Below are 21,585 nucleotides of genomic sequence, written 5' to 3'. Positions count from 1 at the left end.
CGTGAGATTTTGCAACTGGCGCCGTTTGTCGAAAAGTCAATATGCAGGGCTAATTTGATTTTATTTCGGCCGAAAAATTCGAACCGTGATAGTTAATTTTTGGGCGACATTACAGCACAACCGAGTCTAAAACGCGATTTGATAGTTCAACTCTAATACAATCAACTCGAAGAAAAATTAAAAAGTGTCAATTTTAGCACTGATTTTCTACCGAATTTCACAGTTACAACTCTACAAGTGACTTCCTATTGTTTCAATAAAATCACCAGTAAGAATACATATTTTAATTGCTCGACACAACAGTCGATTTTTCCCAAAATTTTTCGCATCGAAACTACAACACGACCGATATAATTAAAATGAATTCCCTACGACAGACAAACTTGAACTTAGACTTAACCCGACATCCGACGACGAATTAATAATAAAGAGAAGGCGACACGATACACATGAAACACGATGAAGGCAAAAAAGAAGCACAACTTCAACTCACTATAACTATCCCTGTCACTCAAGTAGCAACCGTATCATAGAAAAGCAACAGCAAGCGCGTGCCGTAGTTGGCTGCCGAACTCCGATCGTTGTTCTTACTTTGTCGTTGACGGACGGACGGCGTCGTGTTGTACATGGACATGTGAGGGCAAGCCGCAAGCGCACACAAACTCAACTTATTATAATTGAATATTGCCAGGAATATCGAGTTAAAAAATCGAACCAAAAAAATCGATACGTGATAAACATCTGAATCAAAAAATCGATGTAAAAAACATCGATATATTAGCAAAAACATCGATAATTCGAAAACATCGATATTGATGTCGCAGCACTACTATGATCACAATTTAAACTCTTAAGGTGCCTCCAAACGATGCCTCTTTTTGGTGCGAAATTGAATAACGCACGTGCGTCATAGCGCATGCAACTCCAGCGTCCATACGTTGCAATTATTATAGTTGTTTTCGCTTTCTCGTGGTTTCTTTCAACATGTCAGTGAATTGTTTAATGAAAGCAGGAGTATGTGCAGCGTATATAATAATTAAAGGGAACTGCGATAAAAGGACAGCAAAGTCAAAAAGGATATGGATGCGTGACTATTTTAAAGACAATAAAAATAAGTTTTTAAAAGAGATAGATAATGACGACTATCTTTTCAAAAATTTTACACGGATGTCTCAAATAGATTACAATATTCTATTGGATATGATAAGGCCGCTAATAACAAAAAGGGATACGGTTATGCGTGAGGCTATACCTGCTGAAATCAGACTCGCAATCACACTCCGTTATCTGGCAACAGGTGACTCATACGCAAGCCTAAGCTTCCTATTCAAAGTTTCAACACAAAGCATTTCGAAAATTGTTCCTGAAGTAGCGAAAAGTATTTGTTCAGCACTGAAAGATTACATAAAGGTGAGTTTATTGATGAATTGGTACATACGAGTATGTATATATGCCTTCATAAACCGAATTATATATTAAATTCTAGAGTTAATACTGACATTTCTTTATTGAAATTGAAATAACGTATAAAAATAACCTCAATTATATGTTCAAAAGTTCTGTTATTACAGAATTGTTGTTGACGTGTTGCATTGTAGCGATCGGTGATGATGGATGAGGTTCTGGTTCAGGAGTAGGAGTCGCTGAATATTGCTCCGATGAACTTACGGTAGATGGCGAAGAAATTAAGATTAAACCTTGGTCATTTTCATGACTTATTTCCAATTCAAAAATGATATTATTGATGCGGTTTTGGGCGATACTGCGCAATGTAGCGCTTTTAAGTTTTCGAATTTTATGCGCTATGTAATCCCCAAAAGCTGAATATTCATCCATAGTTTTCATTTCACTAACAGCCTTCATAAAATTATAAGCTTCTTCTTCTCTCTCATCACTCACATTAGTTGTGACGTTCCGCCTTCTTTTTTTTTGTGATTTTTCCATCTGCCGCTGGTTTCCGAAAAGAATTTGAAGTATCCATTTCTTCTAATCCTTCATCAGCGATTGTCTGAAAAAATGTTGATTCTATTAAAACAATCTATTTTAAGTAATTATGTCTAACAATTTAATTTATCCAAATTATATTTTTTTGATTAAAATATACTACTTACTTCTTCAATGTCATGTGTATTGCTCCCCTGTTGGGCATTCTTCTCCACTATGCTGTCTTTTGTTGGCAATGGTACATTTACATCTTTCAAAAAGAGTAAATGTTTATACGCGAACCAATTTGATTCGTAGACTTCGTTTGTACCACTGCCGCTTTTTTTGTTTGAGTTTTTTTAAATTCTTTACAAAAATATGACCTTAAATTTTTTATTTTACATTTTATTGCTTTAACGTCGGCACCAAATTTTTCACTTAATTTATGAAGTGCATCACTTCTTAATTGTTTATTAGAATATCCTTTCTGGTCACATTTCCATAGCACTTCACTTAATTTATAATCTTCTATGAAATTTAACGTCGTTTCTTTGCTGTCGAGCGACATTTTCACTGTATAATATAAATACGAATGCACAATAGAAAGCAGTCGATGTCTCTTTACTTATTCAATGGAAAAAGCGCACATGACTCCCATCTGTGATGGGAGTGCTTGCGTTGCGGCATGCGCTACAATATTTGTCAAAAAACGCATGCGGCTCACGCATGCGCTATATGCAATATGGCATGCGCAAAATTGCCTGGAAAATCGACTCGTTTAGAGGCACCTTTAATAAGATCAGAAGGTTGCGTGTTCAAATCAGGTCGGGGTCACCAATTTAAAAGATTAATGAACATTTACGAAATATTGAAATCTATTTTATAGTTTTGTGAAAATTTAAATAATCCAAAATTGTCTCGTAACCGATTCACTTGTTTAGGTGTCTACACCGCCGCGGTTGGAACAGAAGAGACCGGCTTATTTCTATGCGGTCCTTGCTGTCCCAACCAACGGCATTTTTCCACCGCTAATTCTCCACTCCCTTGGTGCGTTCTAAAATGAGTGAGTGGAGAATTCCGCGCCATCTACCCGTCCGCATCCGCAACATTCGAAATAAATTTCGAATGCTGCAGATCCTGCCGCGCTACAAATTTTCAGGGGCTTTATTAATTTACATGTATGTTGGCTCTGATCCGATGTCAGAGCTTACTATACGCGCACGTAAAGTTCCTTTTTACCGGTTGCGACACATAGCAAATTGGATCTATTACTATACGCGGCGTTTCGTTCATTATTGTGTCGCCATTTGTTGTGTATATCGCGGCGCGGTTGACTTTGCGCGTCACCAATATTGCGTATGGACTTCCCGACGATGCGTCCATATTCAGGATACGGAATCCTGATCGCGACGAATTGCAATTCATATGTACGACGCACTTTTCACACCTGAAACTGCACAATTTTATCACATCCGCCGCCCGATATTGTGGCAGTTTGTGCGTTTGTACAATTTACCGGCACCGAAATTAGACATAAACCGGCGATATTTCTAATCCATGCGAGTTTTGTTGGTGGGTAGCCGAACGGATAAAATAAAAAAAAGAGAAACTCCGCGTTTCACTAAAATAATTTATACCAGTTTCTACTTCATTAACAAAACTTTATTAATTTTACAATACCGATGTCCCGTCGGACATAGTGACGATCTTAGAGTAATTAATCGGACTACCCCTTGCTATGTATAATCAGACGTATTTATTCGTGTAAAGTGCTGGTGTTAGCGTCTGCACTTTACACCTGCTAATTATGCTTACGATTGCATTTCCGGCATGTGCAGTTTTACTTGATCTAAGAGGATTTTGATTTCGTGTGAATTAATGGAACCGGATGTCTGGTTATACATAACTCCCGCGACTATCTGCCTGTGACCATTCTCTTATTTCGTATTCTCGTTCAGAGATGTCGAACTCCAACAGCTGTTACTCTCTTACAAGGTCCCGCTCCCTCACAGTACCGGGTCCTCGTCGTCGACAAGCACTTCTCTGTTGTGTTCTGGCTAACAGCTCATCCTATCATACGCTGCTATCAATATCTGCCGTAAGGCTGGTGTAGCAGTCTTTTAATGCGTATCTGGTTTTCCATATTACTACCAGATTTTGCATATAGGTGGCTGAAAACTACTCGTATGGAAGCAGCTACCCCTACACCTCTATGGAGGTGCAGTTACATTTTACTTAGGGCAGCTCCATGTCCTCCGACCTCTTACTTCAAGATCAAAAAACAGAAGTAAGAGAGAAGAAAAGGAGGATAGTAGGAGTATGAAAGGTATGCTACTGATGGAGACAAGACCTTCCCTGATGTACTTACACTCCAAAGTACAGGGAGGGCAGGTCGTTCCAAGACGGCATCCTTGTATTCGTCATATGACGAATACCGATCTGTAAGATCAGAAACAAAGTTGAGAAGAAGAGTAGTGTGAAAAAGAAGAAATGAAAATGCTCCTGATTGAGCAAGACTCTCCCTATGTGCTTTATACTTTACTTTACTTTATATATATACTTTAAAGCCAGTGAGGGGCTGGTCGCTCCAAAGGACATCCTTGTATTCGTCGGTTCAGCCAGGAAATTCCCCAGGAAAACCTACGGCTGGGTGAAAGATCAGACAGGAAGTGCCCCAGGCAAACCTTTAGCTGGGTGACGAATACCGATCTCTCAGTGAGGGTCATTGGGGGAACTGTGAGTTGCCCTCTGAGCGTGGTTCAGCTCACCACAGGTCAAAACAATGCAGGCTGCAAACAGTATACCTGTGCACCCTGAGAACATCACCAAAAAGGTTGGGATGTGTGTTCAGTTGGTTAGCCTAAAAGTTGATTACTTATTTTGGAATAAACTACTGGCTTGTGACATAATACATATGTCGCGCCCTTGAAATATTCTATTCTATTTATCCTAATACTATCCTTTTTTGGAGAAAGTGTATTTGATGATAGTCGGTCAGTGCATCATTGCGAACAGGGGAGATGCTTGAGGACCTCTGAAGACTTCACTCCTAAGTTGGGGTATTGAGAACCTATTGGGATCGCCTAGATACGTATTTCGTCCATTCCCAATGGACTCATCAGTAGGCTTTTTTAAAAAGTGTGAACTAGAGCCAGTTTTGTTATATACATATCTACATCTATCATTATATCACTATGCCCTACCTGATTGCGCTCTAACCTGTTCAATTTTTTGTGGTGTAAGAGACCTCCATATATGTTGGTTTCCCCCAATGCAAAAGGGAAAACTTGTAAAAACAAACGTATATGTTGGCTTGCCCAAATGGGAGCTTATGGTCACTCATGTTCATATGTCAGATATATCTTGGCTCTTTAAGGTACGAAGTAGGCATATGCAATCGCCTGGTCACCATATATTGGGGCGCGGCGCGGTGGTATTTTACAACGATTGCTTGCGTAGGAGGCAAAGACATGTCTCACACAAAAACCAATTGCCTAAGATTATTAATTATAATCCTTCAAAATTTCAAAAACACGAAAATTGCAATTGCTTTGCCCATAGCACTTGCTAATCTATTTCAGGAATTTCTTAATAATGTAATAAAATGGAATAATATAATATAGTAAAATAATATCATTTTTTATATGGAAAATTCCATATATTCATCCCAAACCCTCATGAATATACAGAGGCCAGCATCCGTATTCGTACACCGTGAGTATTGAGGAAAAAAATTAAGTAATCATGAAAAAATAAAGAATTTTAAACATTATTTTTACATTGCGTAAATTTTATTTAAATACAATATCTAAATCCAATTAAATTTACAAAATAATATTCAAATTCAATTACTCAACAATAAAATAAAATCCAAAAATTAAGTATTCAGTTAAACTGTCGTATAACTAAACGACGCATTCGTATTCGTACGTTATGAATTTCGAGAAAATTAAGCATTTAGTATTTAGTCGGGTAGCCTTTGTTTTTAATAACATGTTTTAATCGATTTGGCATCGACCTCACCAATTTTTCTGTAAATAGAGGGGATATTGCACTCCATTCTTTTCCGATTGCATCTTTCAAGTCTGCCGCGTTTTTTATATTATATTTTTTTAACCCTCTTTTAATTTCCGACCACAAATGTTCTATCGGATTAATGTCCGGTGATTGGGGGGGTGTCTGTAATACTTTAGGGCAATTATAAAGTAACCATAAACGCGAATTGAGAGCCGTGTGTTTCGGATCGTTATCTTGATAAAAAATAAAGTTATCTTGTATTCGTAATTTTTCCGCGCTTGGGTTTAAATTACATTTTAAGATATTCACATATTTGGCAGCATCCATTATTCCATCAATGAAATGCAAATTGCCCGTTCCTGCTGCAGAAAAACACCCCCACACCATAACAGATCCTCCGCCATGCTTTACGGTGGGTATTAGGTTCTTCGGATGCAAGCTTGAATTCTTCTCTCGCCAAATTTTTCCAATTCCGTTCAAGGTGATGATATTAAATTTACTTTCGTCTGTAAATATTACCTGTTTCCAGAAGTCGTAATCCTTGTGAATATATCTTTTCGCGAAATCTAACCGTTTAATTCTATTTACTTTATTGATATACGGTTTCTTTCTTGGTACAGAGTTAAAGAGACCATACCTTTTAAGTGTCCTTCGGACGGTATCAACAGAAACTATTTTATTAAAATGTTGGTGGAGTCTTGCGGTTATCGTTGTAGCACATTCCTTAGGATTTTTTTTTATTTGCCTTAAAATAAAACGTTCGTCTCGCGGTGTCAACTTTTTTCGTCCTTAATTTCTCGGCTTATTTCCCAGCATATTCTCCGACTTGTACTTTTGAATTATATACTGAATCGTTGATTTAGCTCGACCAACGATATTACTTATCTCGCTTAACGATTTTCCCTGATTATGTAGGAATACAACGATTTCACGGGTCTCTATTGAAGTTTCCTCGCCTTTTCTGCCCATCCTGCACTTTTTATCACTTCGAACACTTGTTTCGAACTACAATGACGTTTTTGAGTGCTAGAAAAATTCTAGAACAGAAATCATTTCTAAGAATATACCCAAAAATTCAACAGCTGAAATATAACGGGACATTTTTTGCTCGTACGAATACGAATGCGTCGTCGAGTATCGATCATGATTTTTGTTAATTGCTGTTCTTTCGTCAAGTACAGTTTGTGGTGAATTTAGGAAAAAAAAAATTCACAGCATAAGTGATCTTCTGTATATAACTAAGACATAAATGAATTTAGGTGTGCATTTTCAGTTATAACTGTCGCGAAGAACAATTTTTATTTTATAGTGTCTCAAAAGAAATATTTCATACGAATACGATTGCTGCCGACTGTACGTATGTTATGGAAAATTCCATAACTTCATATCAAATGCCCAAACTCAAGAATTGTTCAACTTTTTACTGTTACTTGATGGTCATAAAACCTCATCGCTGACCACAAGTAACGGCAAAAACCATTCCCCAGTTAAAAAATTCCCGAGAAAAATATGTCTTCAAAACCATATTGGCAGCTTTGGCATGAAAAAATTCCAGAGACCAAAGGGAAAATTTATGGCCCTCAAGAACACATGGGCAGGAGTTTCAAAAGCAAAAATTGGCTCTCTGACTGGGTGGGGAATTGCCACGTGTCAGTGTGGAAAAAACCTAAGTCGTCGCGTCCGTTACAGCTAACCGACTTGCTGTATGGCCACATATGATTTTGTTGACGATCGAAAGGGTGAAGGATAGAGGGTATTAATAAATTATCCAAAAGACCACAAACAACACAAGACGGAAACCTCAAAGAAGTACTTCGAAAACTTGAAAAAGAGTTGAAGGAAAATCTAAGAGGAATCACAAATGTCATCTGAGGACATCTTGGAAATATTAAGAGTTTGGGAGTCCAAACTGCTGTCAGAATGGATTGCCTTACACTGTCTGTAAGGCCCACGACTCTGGGTAAATTAAGGAGGAGGAGTAGACACCCCAGTAGGACATCAGCCTCTCTACATCTGATGGCATCATGACTACTACTCCCCAATTGTGAGTGGAAGGGAGTGTTAAGAGGCTTAGAGAACTGAACTTACACCGAGGATCCGAAACACAACATACAGAGAGTTTCACCATGATCCTCAGCTAAAACTCAAATAAAGACATAAGATGGCCGTTAAAGCAAAAATAGAAAAACAGACGTATGGCTAATGTGACCAGGATCTATCATGCTACAATGATAAAGGTCATAGCCATGAAGAAAGCTAAAAGGAGAGGTTGTACTCACGGTATTATATTGGAGTATCCCAGGGGGAACAAGTCCCAACTAAAAGCTCAATAAGATGCTCTCATCAACCGTAAGGATAAAAAACATCATACAACTATGTCCTGGTAAAACATATATCATATATACATAGGGTTTATGGGTCCAGGAGATAGTATTAAAAGAATGATAGTTTGGTTAAACTAAAAGTATTTTATTGATTTAACGCGCTTAAAGTATTATGTACGTACAGGATGATGGTGTGAAAGCTACTGATGTTTTAATTACAATGCATTCTATTTATATCCTAAATCTAATTACCCCCACGCGCTTGCATCTATTGCTAGGTACAGTATGCAAAATTCGTATTCGTACACCCATTTTTTTACCTATTATTTGTTATTTTTAAGTCAAATATAACATTAAGAGATAAATAAATTGTATATTATTATAGCAAATGAAGAGGTTAATTCATGTACATAATAACAAGTATAAAATATATTTTAAACTTAATAATAAAAACAGTAATTCATATAAAACTCAAAACAAAATTCGTATTCGCACACCTACAGACTTCAAAAAATGTGCTAGAAATATAGTGTTAGTACTTCGTGGGAAATCCTTTTTGTTTTATTATTGCTCTAAGCCTATTTGGCATTGATTGAACTAATTTTTGGGTTAAGTTCGGTGAAATATTTTGCCATTCGGTCTGCAAGGCAGTTTTCAGGTCTTCTTTATTCCTAATACTGTAATTTTTTAGATTCTTCTTGAAAATAGACCATAAATTTTCTATTGGGTTAACGTCAGGACTCTGTGGAGGCGTGTTTAAACACTTTCGGCAATTGTAGAGTAGCCAAAGCCGCGTGTGAAGTGCCGTATGCTTCGGATCATTGTCCTGTTGAAATATATACTTCCTACGAATTCCTAAATTTTGTGCACTCTGATGTAAATTAGTTTTAAGAATTTGCACATATTGCTTCGCGTTCATTATTCCATCAATAAAATGCAAGTTTCCAACACCAGAAGCTGCAAAACATCCCCAAATCATCAACGAACCACCTCCATGCTTAAATGTAAGAAGCATGTTTTTTGAATATAGCCTCGTATTTTTTTCTCGCCATGTACGAACCCGTCCGTCCGACAACTTTAGATTAATTTTGCACTCGTCTGAAAAAACTACTCGTTTCCAATAACGAAAATCCTTGTTTAGATATTTTTTTGCAAAGTTTAACCGTTTTCTTCTATTGACATTATTGATAAATGGCTTAGAAGCGGGAGTCCGGCTCTGTATACCGAATCTACGCAAATAATTCCGAACACTTTGGGGTGTAATTTTAATTTGGAATTGGTTTTGCAAAAGTCCTGCTAATTTCACTGCACTTATCGTGTTATCCTGTCGAACAACACGCCGAACAAAGGATTGGTGTCTCCTTGACAAAATTAATCTGTTTCCATTTCTTTTTTTCTTCTCGATTCTACCAGACGAATTGTAAATCTTTACTACAGATTGAATTGTCGAGTGACTCCTATGCATAATTTTTGCAATTTGTCTCAAGGATTTACCATCCTTGTATAGCTGTATCACTATCTTACGATCACTGTTCGAAAATTCACCACCTTTTCGACTCATTTGGAAAATTTGTTAAAGAATTAACTCTTTATTTGTAATTCAAAAAATACTTTAGCTCGAACTGTCAACCACACTTTTTCAAGAATTTACCGTTAGAATTTTACAGTGCAAGATGATTAATATCGTACAGGGATTGAGTTCAAGCCGCTAGTCGGGGTGTACGAATACGAATTTTGCTTCGCTTGAATTTGGAAATTGTTCTCTTGAACAGACGGATGTAAATAAAATTTAAGATTAATGTTCTATAACAACTACATACATATTTATGTAAAAAATTGTTATATAAGATTGAACGAATTTTCTATCATTTCTCAGAAATAACCCAAAAACCCGCAAAATATAGGGTGTACGAATACGAATTTTGCATACTGTACATGCTGTACTTGCGTGACCTACTTACTCAGGGTTTTCCCCCCCGGGGGCTGCCCCGCAATGACCAGATGTGATTGTCTGGGGGTTTCTCCATACTTAATGAGCGTCGCTCTAATTATACTCTACGTACCACATATATGTAATTAAATAAGAATGAAAAACGTGCATTAAGTATATAACAACTTACATTTCAATCTTCCCCTAGAGGTATCCATTTTCCTCTTTGGGGCTTGTGTTCACTACAACATATCACTGCTATAGTTATCAGGGGCTTTATTAATTTATTTTATTATCATTTATGTTGGTTCTGATCCGATATCAGAACTTACTATTCCCGCATGTAAAAATCCTTTTCCCCGGTACCGACACAGCAAAATTGGTTCTATAACTGTACGCGGTGATTCGTTCCTTGTTGTGTCGGCATTTTTTGTATATATCGCGGCACGTTTGACTTTGCGTGTCAACTATCTTCCGTATGGAGTCTCCGGCAGATCCATCCATAGTCAGGATGCGTGTTTCTGATCGTGACGACTTTCCATTCACATACACGACACACTTTACATAATCCGGCGGTGTACAAATTTGATGACGTCCGACGTCCAATCTTGTACTAGTTAGTGTGGTAGTGCAATACGCCGATACGCAATTGCACCTTAAACCGGCAGACTTTTTTATCCATACGCGATGGATCCTACTTTTGTTTCACGACCCGACGTGCACTATCAATTTTCCTTATCCACGGCGGCTTTCAATCACTTCTACCAAATTCAAGACAAAAACATATAGATTCTTTCTGCCGGCACAACACTCGACCACGCGTTAGTTGTTTATACTGTGTGTATGGCGGAACGGTTTACTTTGCACGTCACGAATATTGCGTGTGGACTTCCCGACGATGTGTCCATATTCAGGATACGGATTCCTGATTGCGGCGACTCACGTCTCATATGCACGACGCACTTTTCACACTTGAAACTGCACAATTGTAACACATCCGACGCCCGATATTGTGGCAGTTTCTGCGTTTGTACAATTCGCCGGCACCGAAATTGCACATGCACCGGCGATATTTCTAATCCATGCGCGATGGGTTTGACTTCAAATTGCACGATCCGCTGTTTATTCTCTATTCCACATCCCGATGGTGGAATCCCGTGAGGCTGATGTAGCAATCTTTAATGCGTATCTGGTTTTCCATATTACTACCAGATGTGCATATAGGTGGCTGAGACTACTCGTATGGGAGCAGCCGCCCCTCTCAGTTGGATATAGTATGAGCGTCCAATATGGAAGTGCAGCTACATTTCACTTAAGGCAGCTCCATGTCCTCCGACCTCTTAATTCAAGATCAAACAGAGGTAAGAAAGAAGATAAGGAGTAGTGAGAGAGTGTGAAATGAGCATGCTTGTGATGGAGCGAGACCTTCCTTGATGTATTTTGTACTAAAAGTCAGTGAGGGGCAGGTCGTTCCAAGTGAGCATCCTTGTATTCGTCGGGTCAGCCAGGAACTACCTACAAGGCAAACCTTTGGCTGGGTGACGAATACCAATCTCTCAGTGAGATAGTCATGGGGGAAACTATGAGTTGCCCTCTGAGTGTGGTTCAGCTCACCACAGGTCAAAACAGTGCAGGCTGCAAACAGTATACCTATGCAGCCTGAGAACATCCCCAAAATATGCTTGGAATGTGTATTCAGTTAGTTAGCCTAAATATTCTAAAATACCTAACATGACTACTTGTTTTGGAATAAACTACTGGCTTGTGACATAATCCATATGTCCCGCCCTTGAACTATTCTATTTATACTAATACTATACTTTTTTGGAGGAAGTGTATTTGATGAATGTCGGTCAGTGCATCATTGGGAACAGAGGAGATGCTTGAGGACCTCTGAAGACTTCACTCCTAAGTTGGGGTATTGAGAACCTATTGGGATCGCCTAGATACGTATTTCGTCCATTCCCAATGGACTCATCAGTAGGCTTTTTTCAGTGACGACTACAGACAGTTTACGTTATGTAGATAACTATTTCTATCATTATTATACCTATGCCCTGCCTAATTGCGCACTAACCTATCCAATTATTGTGGCGTGAGGTACCTACATTTACAGTATGCAAAATTCGTATTGGAACACATACAGTGACTCAAAGTCAAAATGATCCACCCGGTATAAAGCAGTTAAAATGTGTTGTACTGATTGAAAATAAGTAAATCATGAACTACTATAAATAAAAAAATGTTGCTTAAGATGAACTCGTTTACTTTTAAGTTTGTAAAAAATAAAAAATTTATTTCATTTATAAATATAATAACATAAACATAAAAATGCATAATTCCTAGTCAAAGTGAAAATGATCCATTAAAATAAAAAAGGCAAAAACAAAGTAAATTCAAAATTTTTTTTAGCTAATTAATATTTAGTATGAAGCCCTTTAGCCACCCTAACAGCTGACAGTCTTCTTGGCATTGACTCAACAAGTTTTTTTGTGAATTCTGATGGAATTTTTGCCCATTCCTCCAAAATAACCTGCTTTAAGTGATTTCGGCTAGATATTCAATGTTGCCTGATTCGATCGTCTAGAAAGTCCCACAAATGCTCGATAACATTCAGATCTGGTGATTGTGGTGGAGTTTCGATAACCTTAGGACAATTGTAGAGCATCCATTCGCGAATGAGAAACGATTTGTGTTTGGGGTCGTTATCTTGGTAAAACTGGAAATTCCCTTCAAGACCCAAATTTCTGGCACTGGCACGTAAATTGTCCTTTAGAATTTGAAGGTACATAAATTTGTCCATATTGCCGTGTATGACATAAATATTCTCGACCCCATTGGCTGCCATGCAACCCCAAGCCATTACTGAACCGCCCCCATGTTTTACACTCGCTTGTAAATTTTTCAAATTTAACTCTTCATTCTTCTTTCTCCATACTCGAACTTTTCCGTCGGATCCAAAAACATTAAATTTGCTCTCATCTGCAAAGATAACGTTGTTCCAGAATTCTGGACCGTGTGAATAGTAACGATTTGCAAATTCTAGCCGGCGTTGCTTATTTTTTGGACTAATTAACGGCTTTATTCGAGGGGCTCTGTTGTTAAATCCATGATTTCTCAAAACGATTCGGATTGTTTCGTCGCAGACCTTGATACCTAAATGCTTTTCAACTTCTACACGTATTTTTGGTGCACTTATTTTAGGATTGTCTCGAACCAAATTTAAAATCCATCGTTCGTCACGCTCGGAGAAAGCCTTTTTAGGACTTATACGAACTTTATTACCGATGCGATTTTCTCTAAATCGCTCAATTATATGTTGTACAGTTGAAGGACTTTTATTAACAATATTCACTATCGCTCTTTTACTTTTTCCAAGCATAAAATGATGGATCACTACCTCCCGCTCTTCGTACGTCGTGTGTCGACCCATTTCACTAGAAAAACTTGCCGAAAGAGAAATGTAACTGATGACTGCACTCAGCGAAGGGCTATAGTCAACTGCACAGTTGCACAGCTACGCATTTTAACAGTACATCACAAAAGTTTAGTACCAAGTTCATTGGAATAAGTTGCCTGGATCATTTTCACTTTGACCCCATATTCGGACCAATGACAAATATTAACAAGTAACTGCAAAGAAAATACACTAATTTCAAATATATCTTGAGTATTTATTACTAACATATCAAGAATTATTATTACGTTGAAATAAATTCATTTGTATTAACTATACTTCAATCTAACTCGACTAAAGTCATTTTCAATGGGTGGATCATTTTCACTTTGAGTGACTGTAGGTTTTTAACAGTTTTTTGCTTAAATCTTCGAAATTCGCACGAATTTTGAAAAATTAAAATGTGTTTTGGATTTTAAAGCAAAATATTTATTCAATTGTATAAAAATAACTAAAAATGTTGGTAACAAAAAAAAAATAATAATAATTTCCTACTTTAACAAAAACAAAATTCGTATTGGAACACTAAAATGGGTTACAAAAATTCATTTTCTTAAACACATCTAATATTTAGTTGGGTAGCCTTTTTGCTTTATAACAGCCCTTAGTCGTTTTGGCATCGACTGCACCAATTTTTCAGTCAAGTTTCTCGGAATTTTTTTCCATTCTTCCTGTAATGCAGTTTTAAGGTCACTGATGTTTCTTATGCTATGATATCTTAACCTCTGTTTAAAAATTGACCACAAATTTTCAATAGGGTTAATGTCTGGGCTCTGAGGAGGGGTTTTTAAATATTTTCTACAATTGTACAATAACCACAAGCGAGTATTTAAAGCGGTATGCTTGGGGTCATTGTCTTGCTGAAATATGTAGCGGTCCTCAATGCCCAAGTTTCTCGCACTTTTGTGCAGATTTTTTTTTAAAATGTCGATATACTGCGCGGCATTCATATTTCCTTCGATAAAGTGGAGCTCTCCAACGCCGGATGCAGCGAAACAACCCCAAACCATTAATGAGCGGTACCCATGTTTAAAGGTTGGTCTCAGATTTCTCGGATGGAGGCGAGTATTTCGTTCACGCCAAATTCGTAGGCGAACATCCGACGACTTAACATTAAATTTACATTCGTCGGTAAAAATTACATTTTTCCAAAATCGGAAGTTTTTATTTAAATACCTTTTTGCGAATGTAATTCGCTTTTTCCGATTTACTGTATTTATAAAAGGTTTTCTTGCACTTACGTTGCTCCGAAATTGAAGCCGGCGAATGTAATTTCGAATCGTTTGAGCTGTTACACTTACTCCACAATATTTCTCTAGGAGGGCAGCTAGCTTTACAGCACTTACGGCATTATCCTTTTGAATTTGACGGAGAAGAAAGGACTGATGTCTGCGAGTCAGAAGCGTTCGATTCGGATTATGCGATTTCTTATTGATCCTGCCGCTTGATTTGTATATTTTGATTATGTTGTAAACCGTCGTATGACTTCTTTGAACGATTGTTGCTATTTCCCGGAGCGATTTCCCATTTTCATGCAAATTAACGATTAATTTTCGAACATCGTTTGATAACTCTGTTGACTTCCGACCCATTTTGATAAATTTTGAATAGTATAACTAATTATGGAAAATAAATGTAATTTTTATACTTAAAACTATTCTCTAACTCGATACACAGCCGATCATTAACTAAAACATCACAATCTGTGCAAATTGTGCATTTCCTGGAAGCGTACAGTGTCGCACCATTAGTGTTCTAATACGAATTTTGCTTCGACAATAATGATCTATAGCCCATTATGAAAAACCGGTTTTGTTATTTTAAAAACTTTTATGTGTTAAAAGTGTCTTAACTCAAATGCAAATAATTAGAAATATAATTGTGCTAAAATCATTTAATTTTCTCGTAGAATAAACCATTTTTCTGTAAAATCATAAGTGTTCCAATACGAATTTTGCATACTGTATATAAATTCCCGAACTCCGACTTGGAGCCAGATGGACAACCCCACACGACAAATGAAAAAGAAAGGGAAACTATACCATTGAAAAGGAATAGTTAAAAATACTACTTTGGACATAATTGATACGATAATGATGAAGAGCAGAAAAATGGCAGATTATCAACCAAAGAGTGATAATAAGCCAAAAACACAAAAATGCAAGAAGAGTAATGGTGGTAGAAAGATACTCAATCTTGCTAAAAACATATAGGATAAAAAGACCAGAAAAATCAAAAGGTGGTAATAAAGGAAAAGGTGATGATATATGCCGTATAATGTGGCCGTCACAAGTGTAACAGGGGAAAGGAGAATAAAGAAGAAAAACAGGTTGAAGGGAAAAGTGTAGTACAATATAAGAAAAACCTTAATTAAGACAACCATATAAAGCTGGAAAATATAAAAATATAAGTAAACCTCAAGAAACTGCACAAAAAAGGAGATGCACATGAAAAATTATTAATCCATACTAATGGATATAAAATCTAATCTAAACTAACAATCTAACTAGCTCGTGCACTACACAACAAGGTGAGTATGTGTGGAGAAAATTGGCCAATACTAAATTAATAATTTAGAAGGAAGGCCCACTCAATGTAGTGACAAGATCGAGCACCTAATATGAGACTAATAAATGGGACGCCTAGATACGTATTTCGATCCTGTCCCCAGGATCTCATCAGTAGGCTTGAAACATGATGTAAAAATTATATAAGATAAGATAAGAATCGATAAAAAAAGCTAATTTATCCTGTAACAAGGATACCTAACCATTAAGACAATAAAGTCAAGTAAATGATACAAAATTGAGGAAGAAAAGAAAATTAGTTTATGTGTGAAATAATCATAGTGAAGGAGGCACTGTATCAGGGGTCTCTCCTCGGACTTAGCTGAGCATTATCCGTTCAACCCCCAGCGACTCGGGTAAGAAGACTCTTCGATTTGTGGGCGACAACTTGCATTCTACATTGCAAGCTGGCTTGACCCTTGACTATCCGCCTGTGACCATTCTTTAATTAAGTATTCTCGTTTTGAGATATCCACGAAACTCCAACAGCTGTTACTCTAAGACAAGGTCCCGCTCCCTCACAGTACCGGGTCCTTGTCGTCAGGCAAGCACTTTTCTGTTGTGTTCTGGCTACAATGCTGGTCAAGTGTATATTCTCATAAGTAACCCAAGTGGTCATTAGTTTTGTGTGGAGTGACCCTTGACAGAAAAGTATTCTATTTGTTGGATAATTACTAATTATTGTGATTTCTGATGCCGCTGAACGTTCTTGGCGATTCTTTGCCGCCTCTGCAGCCTGCCCTTGAATACGGCATCTATGATTGTGGAAAAGCCCTAGTGTTGTGTGGAAGGGTGGTAGGAGCTTTAAGGGGGCTTTACACGCAACGATAACTCGTAACAATTCATTGAACGATTTATCGCTCCAACAAATCGAAAGAGTAGAGCACTGTTTACACGCTACGCTAAATTGTAACGATTTCTTGTCAAATGTCACCCTACATCGACCCTCCAGTCTTTATAAAGCTTTAACCATGGAGGAAGTAGTGTTGCTGTCGCTGTACATCGGTTGTTTGGTGAGAAAGGTGAAGAAGTCGCGAAAACCAAGAACACAGTGGAGCCGGGAGTGGTTGCTTAAGAGGAAGGATTTCTCTCATGTAAAATTGTTGAAAGAATTACAAAATGAACCAAATGACTGGCGAAATTATTTGAGAATGGACGAAGAGACCTATGTTGAGCTGCTAAGTTTAGTTTCTCCGTTTATAGCGAAATGTGATACTGTTATGAGGAAAGCGGTATCTCCCCACGAAAGACTCTCTGCTACCTTACGATTCCTTGCCACTGGAAGAAGTTTGAAGGACATGGAATATTCAACTGCCATTTCTAGACCAGCTCTCAGCAAAATAATCCCGGAAACATGTGAGGCTATCTACGAAGTATTAAAACAATACATACAGGTATGTTAAGAACAGTTTATTATTTGTAATCATATTCAAATTCAAGCTTAAAACAATACAATAAATTCTAATACAATACAATCAAGTGTAATATAATTCAATCAAGTGTAATACAATGCAATAAAGTAAATAAGCATAGAAGAAAAGGTCCTGCTACTCAGAGAAGTTCTTAAAGAAGGTCGAAACATTGTTACCCATTAATTGCTTGGAATATATCTCACTAGCTGAGTGTGACGTGTAGTTTGAATCAGTGTGTTGTTGAGGTTCTGGTTGCTGAGTAATGGGTTGTTGGGAGTCGGCTTGTTCAGGACTGTATTGGTTTGTTAAGAGTTGTGAGAGTTGATGATTTGGAATTTGAGAAATGGAAGGTGGAGGGTGAGGTCGTTGAAGGTATGATGGAGGGTGGAATTGTACATAGTCATTTCCGAGTGAACGGTGTGGTTGACTATCCATTACTTTAAAATCTTTGGTGAGTGCTTCAAGCTCTCCCTCAAAAATCACATCGTTTATGAGTTTTCGTGCGAATACAGATTGGTTTCCTTTAAGGGAACGTAACTTATGCGCTATATACTTTCCGAAGGCTTCGAATTCATCATGAGGACGAAGACCTTTTAACTGCTCTCCCGCGAGGTGTATCACTTCATCTGCTGGAGTCATGTTCTTTTTTCGTTTTGGCCGTGATAACATTGGTGAAGCTGCCACACTTGTTGATGCACTTGATCCATCATCCCCCGATGTCGGAGGAGCCGGTGTGTTTATCTCTCGTCGTTGAAAGTGGTCTTGGTCAGTAGGTTCTGAATCTTCCTGTTCAAAAAAACCACGTATTGTTAGTTATTAAGCCCACAAACACGGAAATATAACTATAACCTAACCTAACTTAATCTAGTATTAGATAAATAATTTGATAATAAAACTATTAAGTATAGTTTTTTGTTTCAGTTTCCTAAAACAGCAAGTGAGTGGTTAAAAATCGCTTCAGATTGTGATGAGCAGTGGCAATTTCCTCACTGTTTGGGGGCGATCGATGGAAAGCATGTCCGGATTGTTCAACCCAAGGATAGCGGTTCCTACTACTTCAATTACAAAAAGACACACAGTATAGTCTTGATGGCTATAGCAAACGCTCACTGTGAATTTATATATTGTGATGTAGGAACGAACGGTAGAATATCTGATGGAGGCGTCATAAACAACACTCTTTTCTATGAAAAACTTGTAAATAAGCAACTGAACATTCCTGAACCTGAACCAGTTACCTTCGATCTTGATCTGGAATATGTATTTGTGGGGGACGACGCCTTTGCATTGCGCCCTGATCTTATTAAGCCATACAGCCGGGATTCCCTTAACAACGAGAGAAAAATTTGCAACTATCGCATATCGAGGGCACGGCGAGTGGTTGAGAACAGTTTTGGAATTTTAGCTTCACGATTCCGCATTTTTCACACCGCAATAAACTTAGATGTGGAAACCATTGAATCAGTAGTTCTTGCGTGCTGTGCTTTGCACAACTTATTGCGAAAAAAATCAGCCACCTACACCCCTCCTGATAGTTTTGATCATGAAAATATTATCGATGGTACTATTCAACTAGGTGCAAGGGCTCATCCCGATTTGCTACACAACCTGCAACGTCGTTCAGGAGGTCAAGTTTTACAACACGCGAAAACTGTTCGAGAAAAGTTCTGTATGTATTTTAACGGTGAGGGGTCAGTTCCTTGGCAAGAAAAATTTGCACTTAGCGCTTGAAATTAACAGTTCTAAAGTTAAAGCATACTATACAAACACTAGATTGAATAATTTGTTTTATTATTGTAACAATTCAACCAAATCATTACACTATTTATGCTATTAATAAATTGCATTTTTACTTACGTCTTGTTGTGTTACTGCATCCACATCACTCATTGTGTTTCTACTAGGTCTTGCAAAGTCCTGGTCGTTCAAGAAATGAAGAAGGTCGAAATACCACAAACTAGGTTTGTATATATCATCCGCACCAGCCCCAGATTTCTCCGAACTCTTAACTTTCGAAAGTTCTTTCTTGTAAACCGTACACAACGCGTTAATTTTTTTTACGACAGTGTTCCTATCTGCCGACGGATCAAACTCCTTGAACTTTTTAACTAGCTCAATATAAGCTAAGTCTTTTTTGTTCCTGTCGGAGTATTCTTTGCTCTTAACGAGCCACAAACAGGTAAAACTTCTATAAAGTTCTATAAATTCAATTAAGAACTCACGAGGTGTTTGTTTACTTGCATTTTCTGCCATGATTACCTACAACACTCACGAAACAACCCTACAATACAAACACCTCAGCGCAAAAACAGAATAGACACTGAGTGAAATCGTAGCGATGAATTGGTGCAACTGTTTACACGTTCCAACATGTCGTTACGATTCCCAGAAATTGATGCCGGCCGGCATCAACCATCCACTCCAACTCCAATCCCAATAAATCGCTACAATCTCCCGTTTACACACAACGATAAATTGTAACAATCTGATCGTTACGATAAATTGCTACAACGTATCGTTGTGTGTAAAGCCCCCTTTAGATTTGGCGAGTTGGGGACAGGTGTGGCGGAGTTGGTTACATGTTTGGTTATTTATGGAGATACCTGAAAGTTTGACGGTCTGGTGTTCGGCGTAGAGGGATCGGATTTCGGATCGGATGGTATGTGTTAGGGAAGCAATGCGGGTTTTAAGGAAGTTGAAGCGGGGATTGTATCTATTGCGGTGGAGTTGGCGACGGAGGGTGGTTTTGAGTTTGATTAGGTCGAGGATGTGGGTGGGGAGGGTGATGAGATTGTTGTAGTTTAGGGGACGCATAGGGATGGTTTGGTTGCAGACCTCTTGGGTGATTTCGGTTATCCGGGATATTGTATTGTCTAAATACTCTGAAGAAGGGTAGGAGGGAAGAGAGATGGATGCAAGTTTGTCAGCTAACCTGTAGTTGACTAGATTCCAGTTGGCTTTGGAATAATCTGGAAGGACTTTAGGTTGGATTCTAGGGAATTAATCATTAATGTAGAAGTCTAGAACTACACCGTCATGATCACTGAGGCCAGGAACAGTTAGGAGATCGGAGGGAACTGTAGGGAAGTGGGACTGAGTGAGGAGATTATTACTCACGAAGAATAGGTCAAGGAAGGAATGGGAATTGGATGAGTGGTGGGTAGGTTGATTGGGGGGGAGGAGGGTTAACTGTAGTGGGAGGGAATTTTGGAAATACCAGTTGGCTAGCCTGTTGCCATTGGGGTTGGTGGAAGTATTGAACCAAATACTGTGCTTGGCATTCAGGTCACCGCCTAGTATGAGGAAGATTTGTTTATTTTGGGACTCTGTGAGGGCTCTGAGGAAATGAACAAGTTGGGTGAGGTCAGCTGGGTCAAGGGTTTGTTTTGGACAGTATAGGCTGCCGAGAAAGGTGATGGAGGAATGGGAAGCAACAGAGATAACCGTAGTTTCAATGGAAGGGGTAAAGGAAGATGGGATAAAAATTTGGTTGGAGTCTATGTTATTGGACACTAAGATAGCTGTACCTCCACCCGGGCGGTTTGTACGATCGGCGCGGAAGGAAGTGCGAATTATGGGTGTTATGGAAGTTAAGGAGTTCATGTCTCTTTTGCCTGCTCACAATGGAGTTTGGGTTGAGCAAGACCACTTTAGTGGACATTGCTAGGAGAGACTTGGCACAAGAAGGAAAGTAGAGCGAGGCGTTTTTCCATAGGAGAGGAAAGGGAATGGTAAGTGGGAATGAAGGAGTTGAGTTGGAAGGCGAGTTGGGGAGTCGGCATATTGAATAGTGAAAGGATTTCACTATCCAAATTGAAGGAGTTGTTAGGATGAGCGGCGTTTCTGACTATGGTAGCATAGGAGAGTGGCTGGTTTTGTAGTGGGACAGAATTGGTAAATTGACTAGGTTTGTGGAGAGAAGAAGTTTTTGGAGCAGGGATTGGAGAGGGCTTGT

General features: G+C 38.3%; 1 protein-coding gene across 3 annotated transcripts; it reads left to right on the top strand.

The window, feature by feature from the left end:
* Positions 1–1,145: 1,145 nt before the first annotated feature.
* LOC119655841 (protein ANTAGONIST OF LIKE HETEROCHROMATIN PROTEIN 1-like) lies at positions 1,146–19,376 on the top strand. 3 transcript variants are annotated; one of them, XM_038061963.1, is made up of 2 exons: positions 1,146–1,410; positions 18,552–19,376. In XM_038061963.1, exons 1-2 carry the CDS (start codon positions 1,168–1,170, stop codon positions 19,359–19,361), a joined length of 1,053 nt encoding a protein of 350 aa, XP_037917891.1. In that variant the 5' UTR covers positions 1,146–1,167; the 3' UTR covers positions 19,362–19,376. The 3 variants fall into 3 exon arrangements, with proteins under 3 accessions (XP_037917891.1, XP_037917885.1, XP_037917899.1); XM_038061957.1 differs by lacking the exon at positions 1,146–1,410 and adding an exon at positions 17,165–17,612; XM_038061971.1 differs by lacking the exon at positions 1,146–1,410 and adding an exon at positions 17,891–18,002.
* Positions 19,377–21,585: the final 2,209 nt, after the last annotated feature.

This window comes from Hermetia illucens, chromosome 1 (genome assembly GCF_905115235.1).
Source record: "Hermetia illucens chromosome 1, iHerIll2.2.curated.20191125, whole genome shotgun sequence".
Classification (NCBI taxonomy): domain Eukaryota; kingdom Metazoa; phylum Arthropoda; class Insecta; order Diptera; family Stratiomyidae; genus Hermetia; species Hermetia illucens.
Note: the sequence above shows the minus strand (reverse complement) of the source record. Positions and strands in the feature narration are given on the sequence as shown.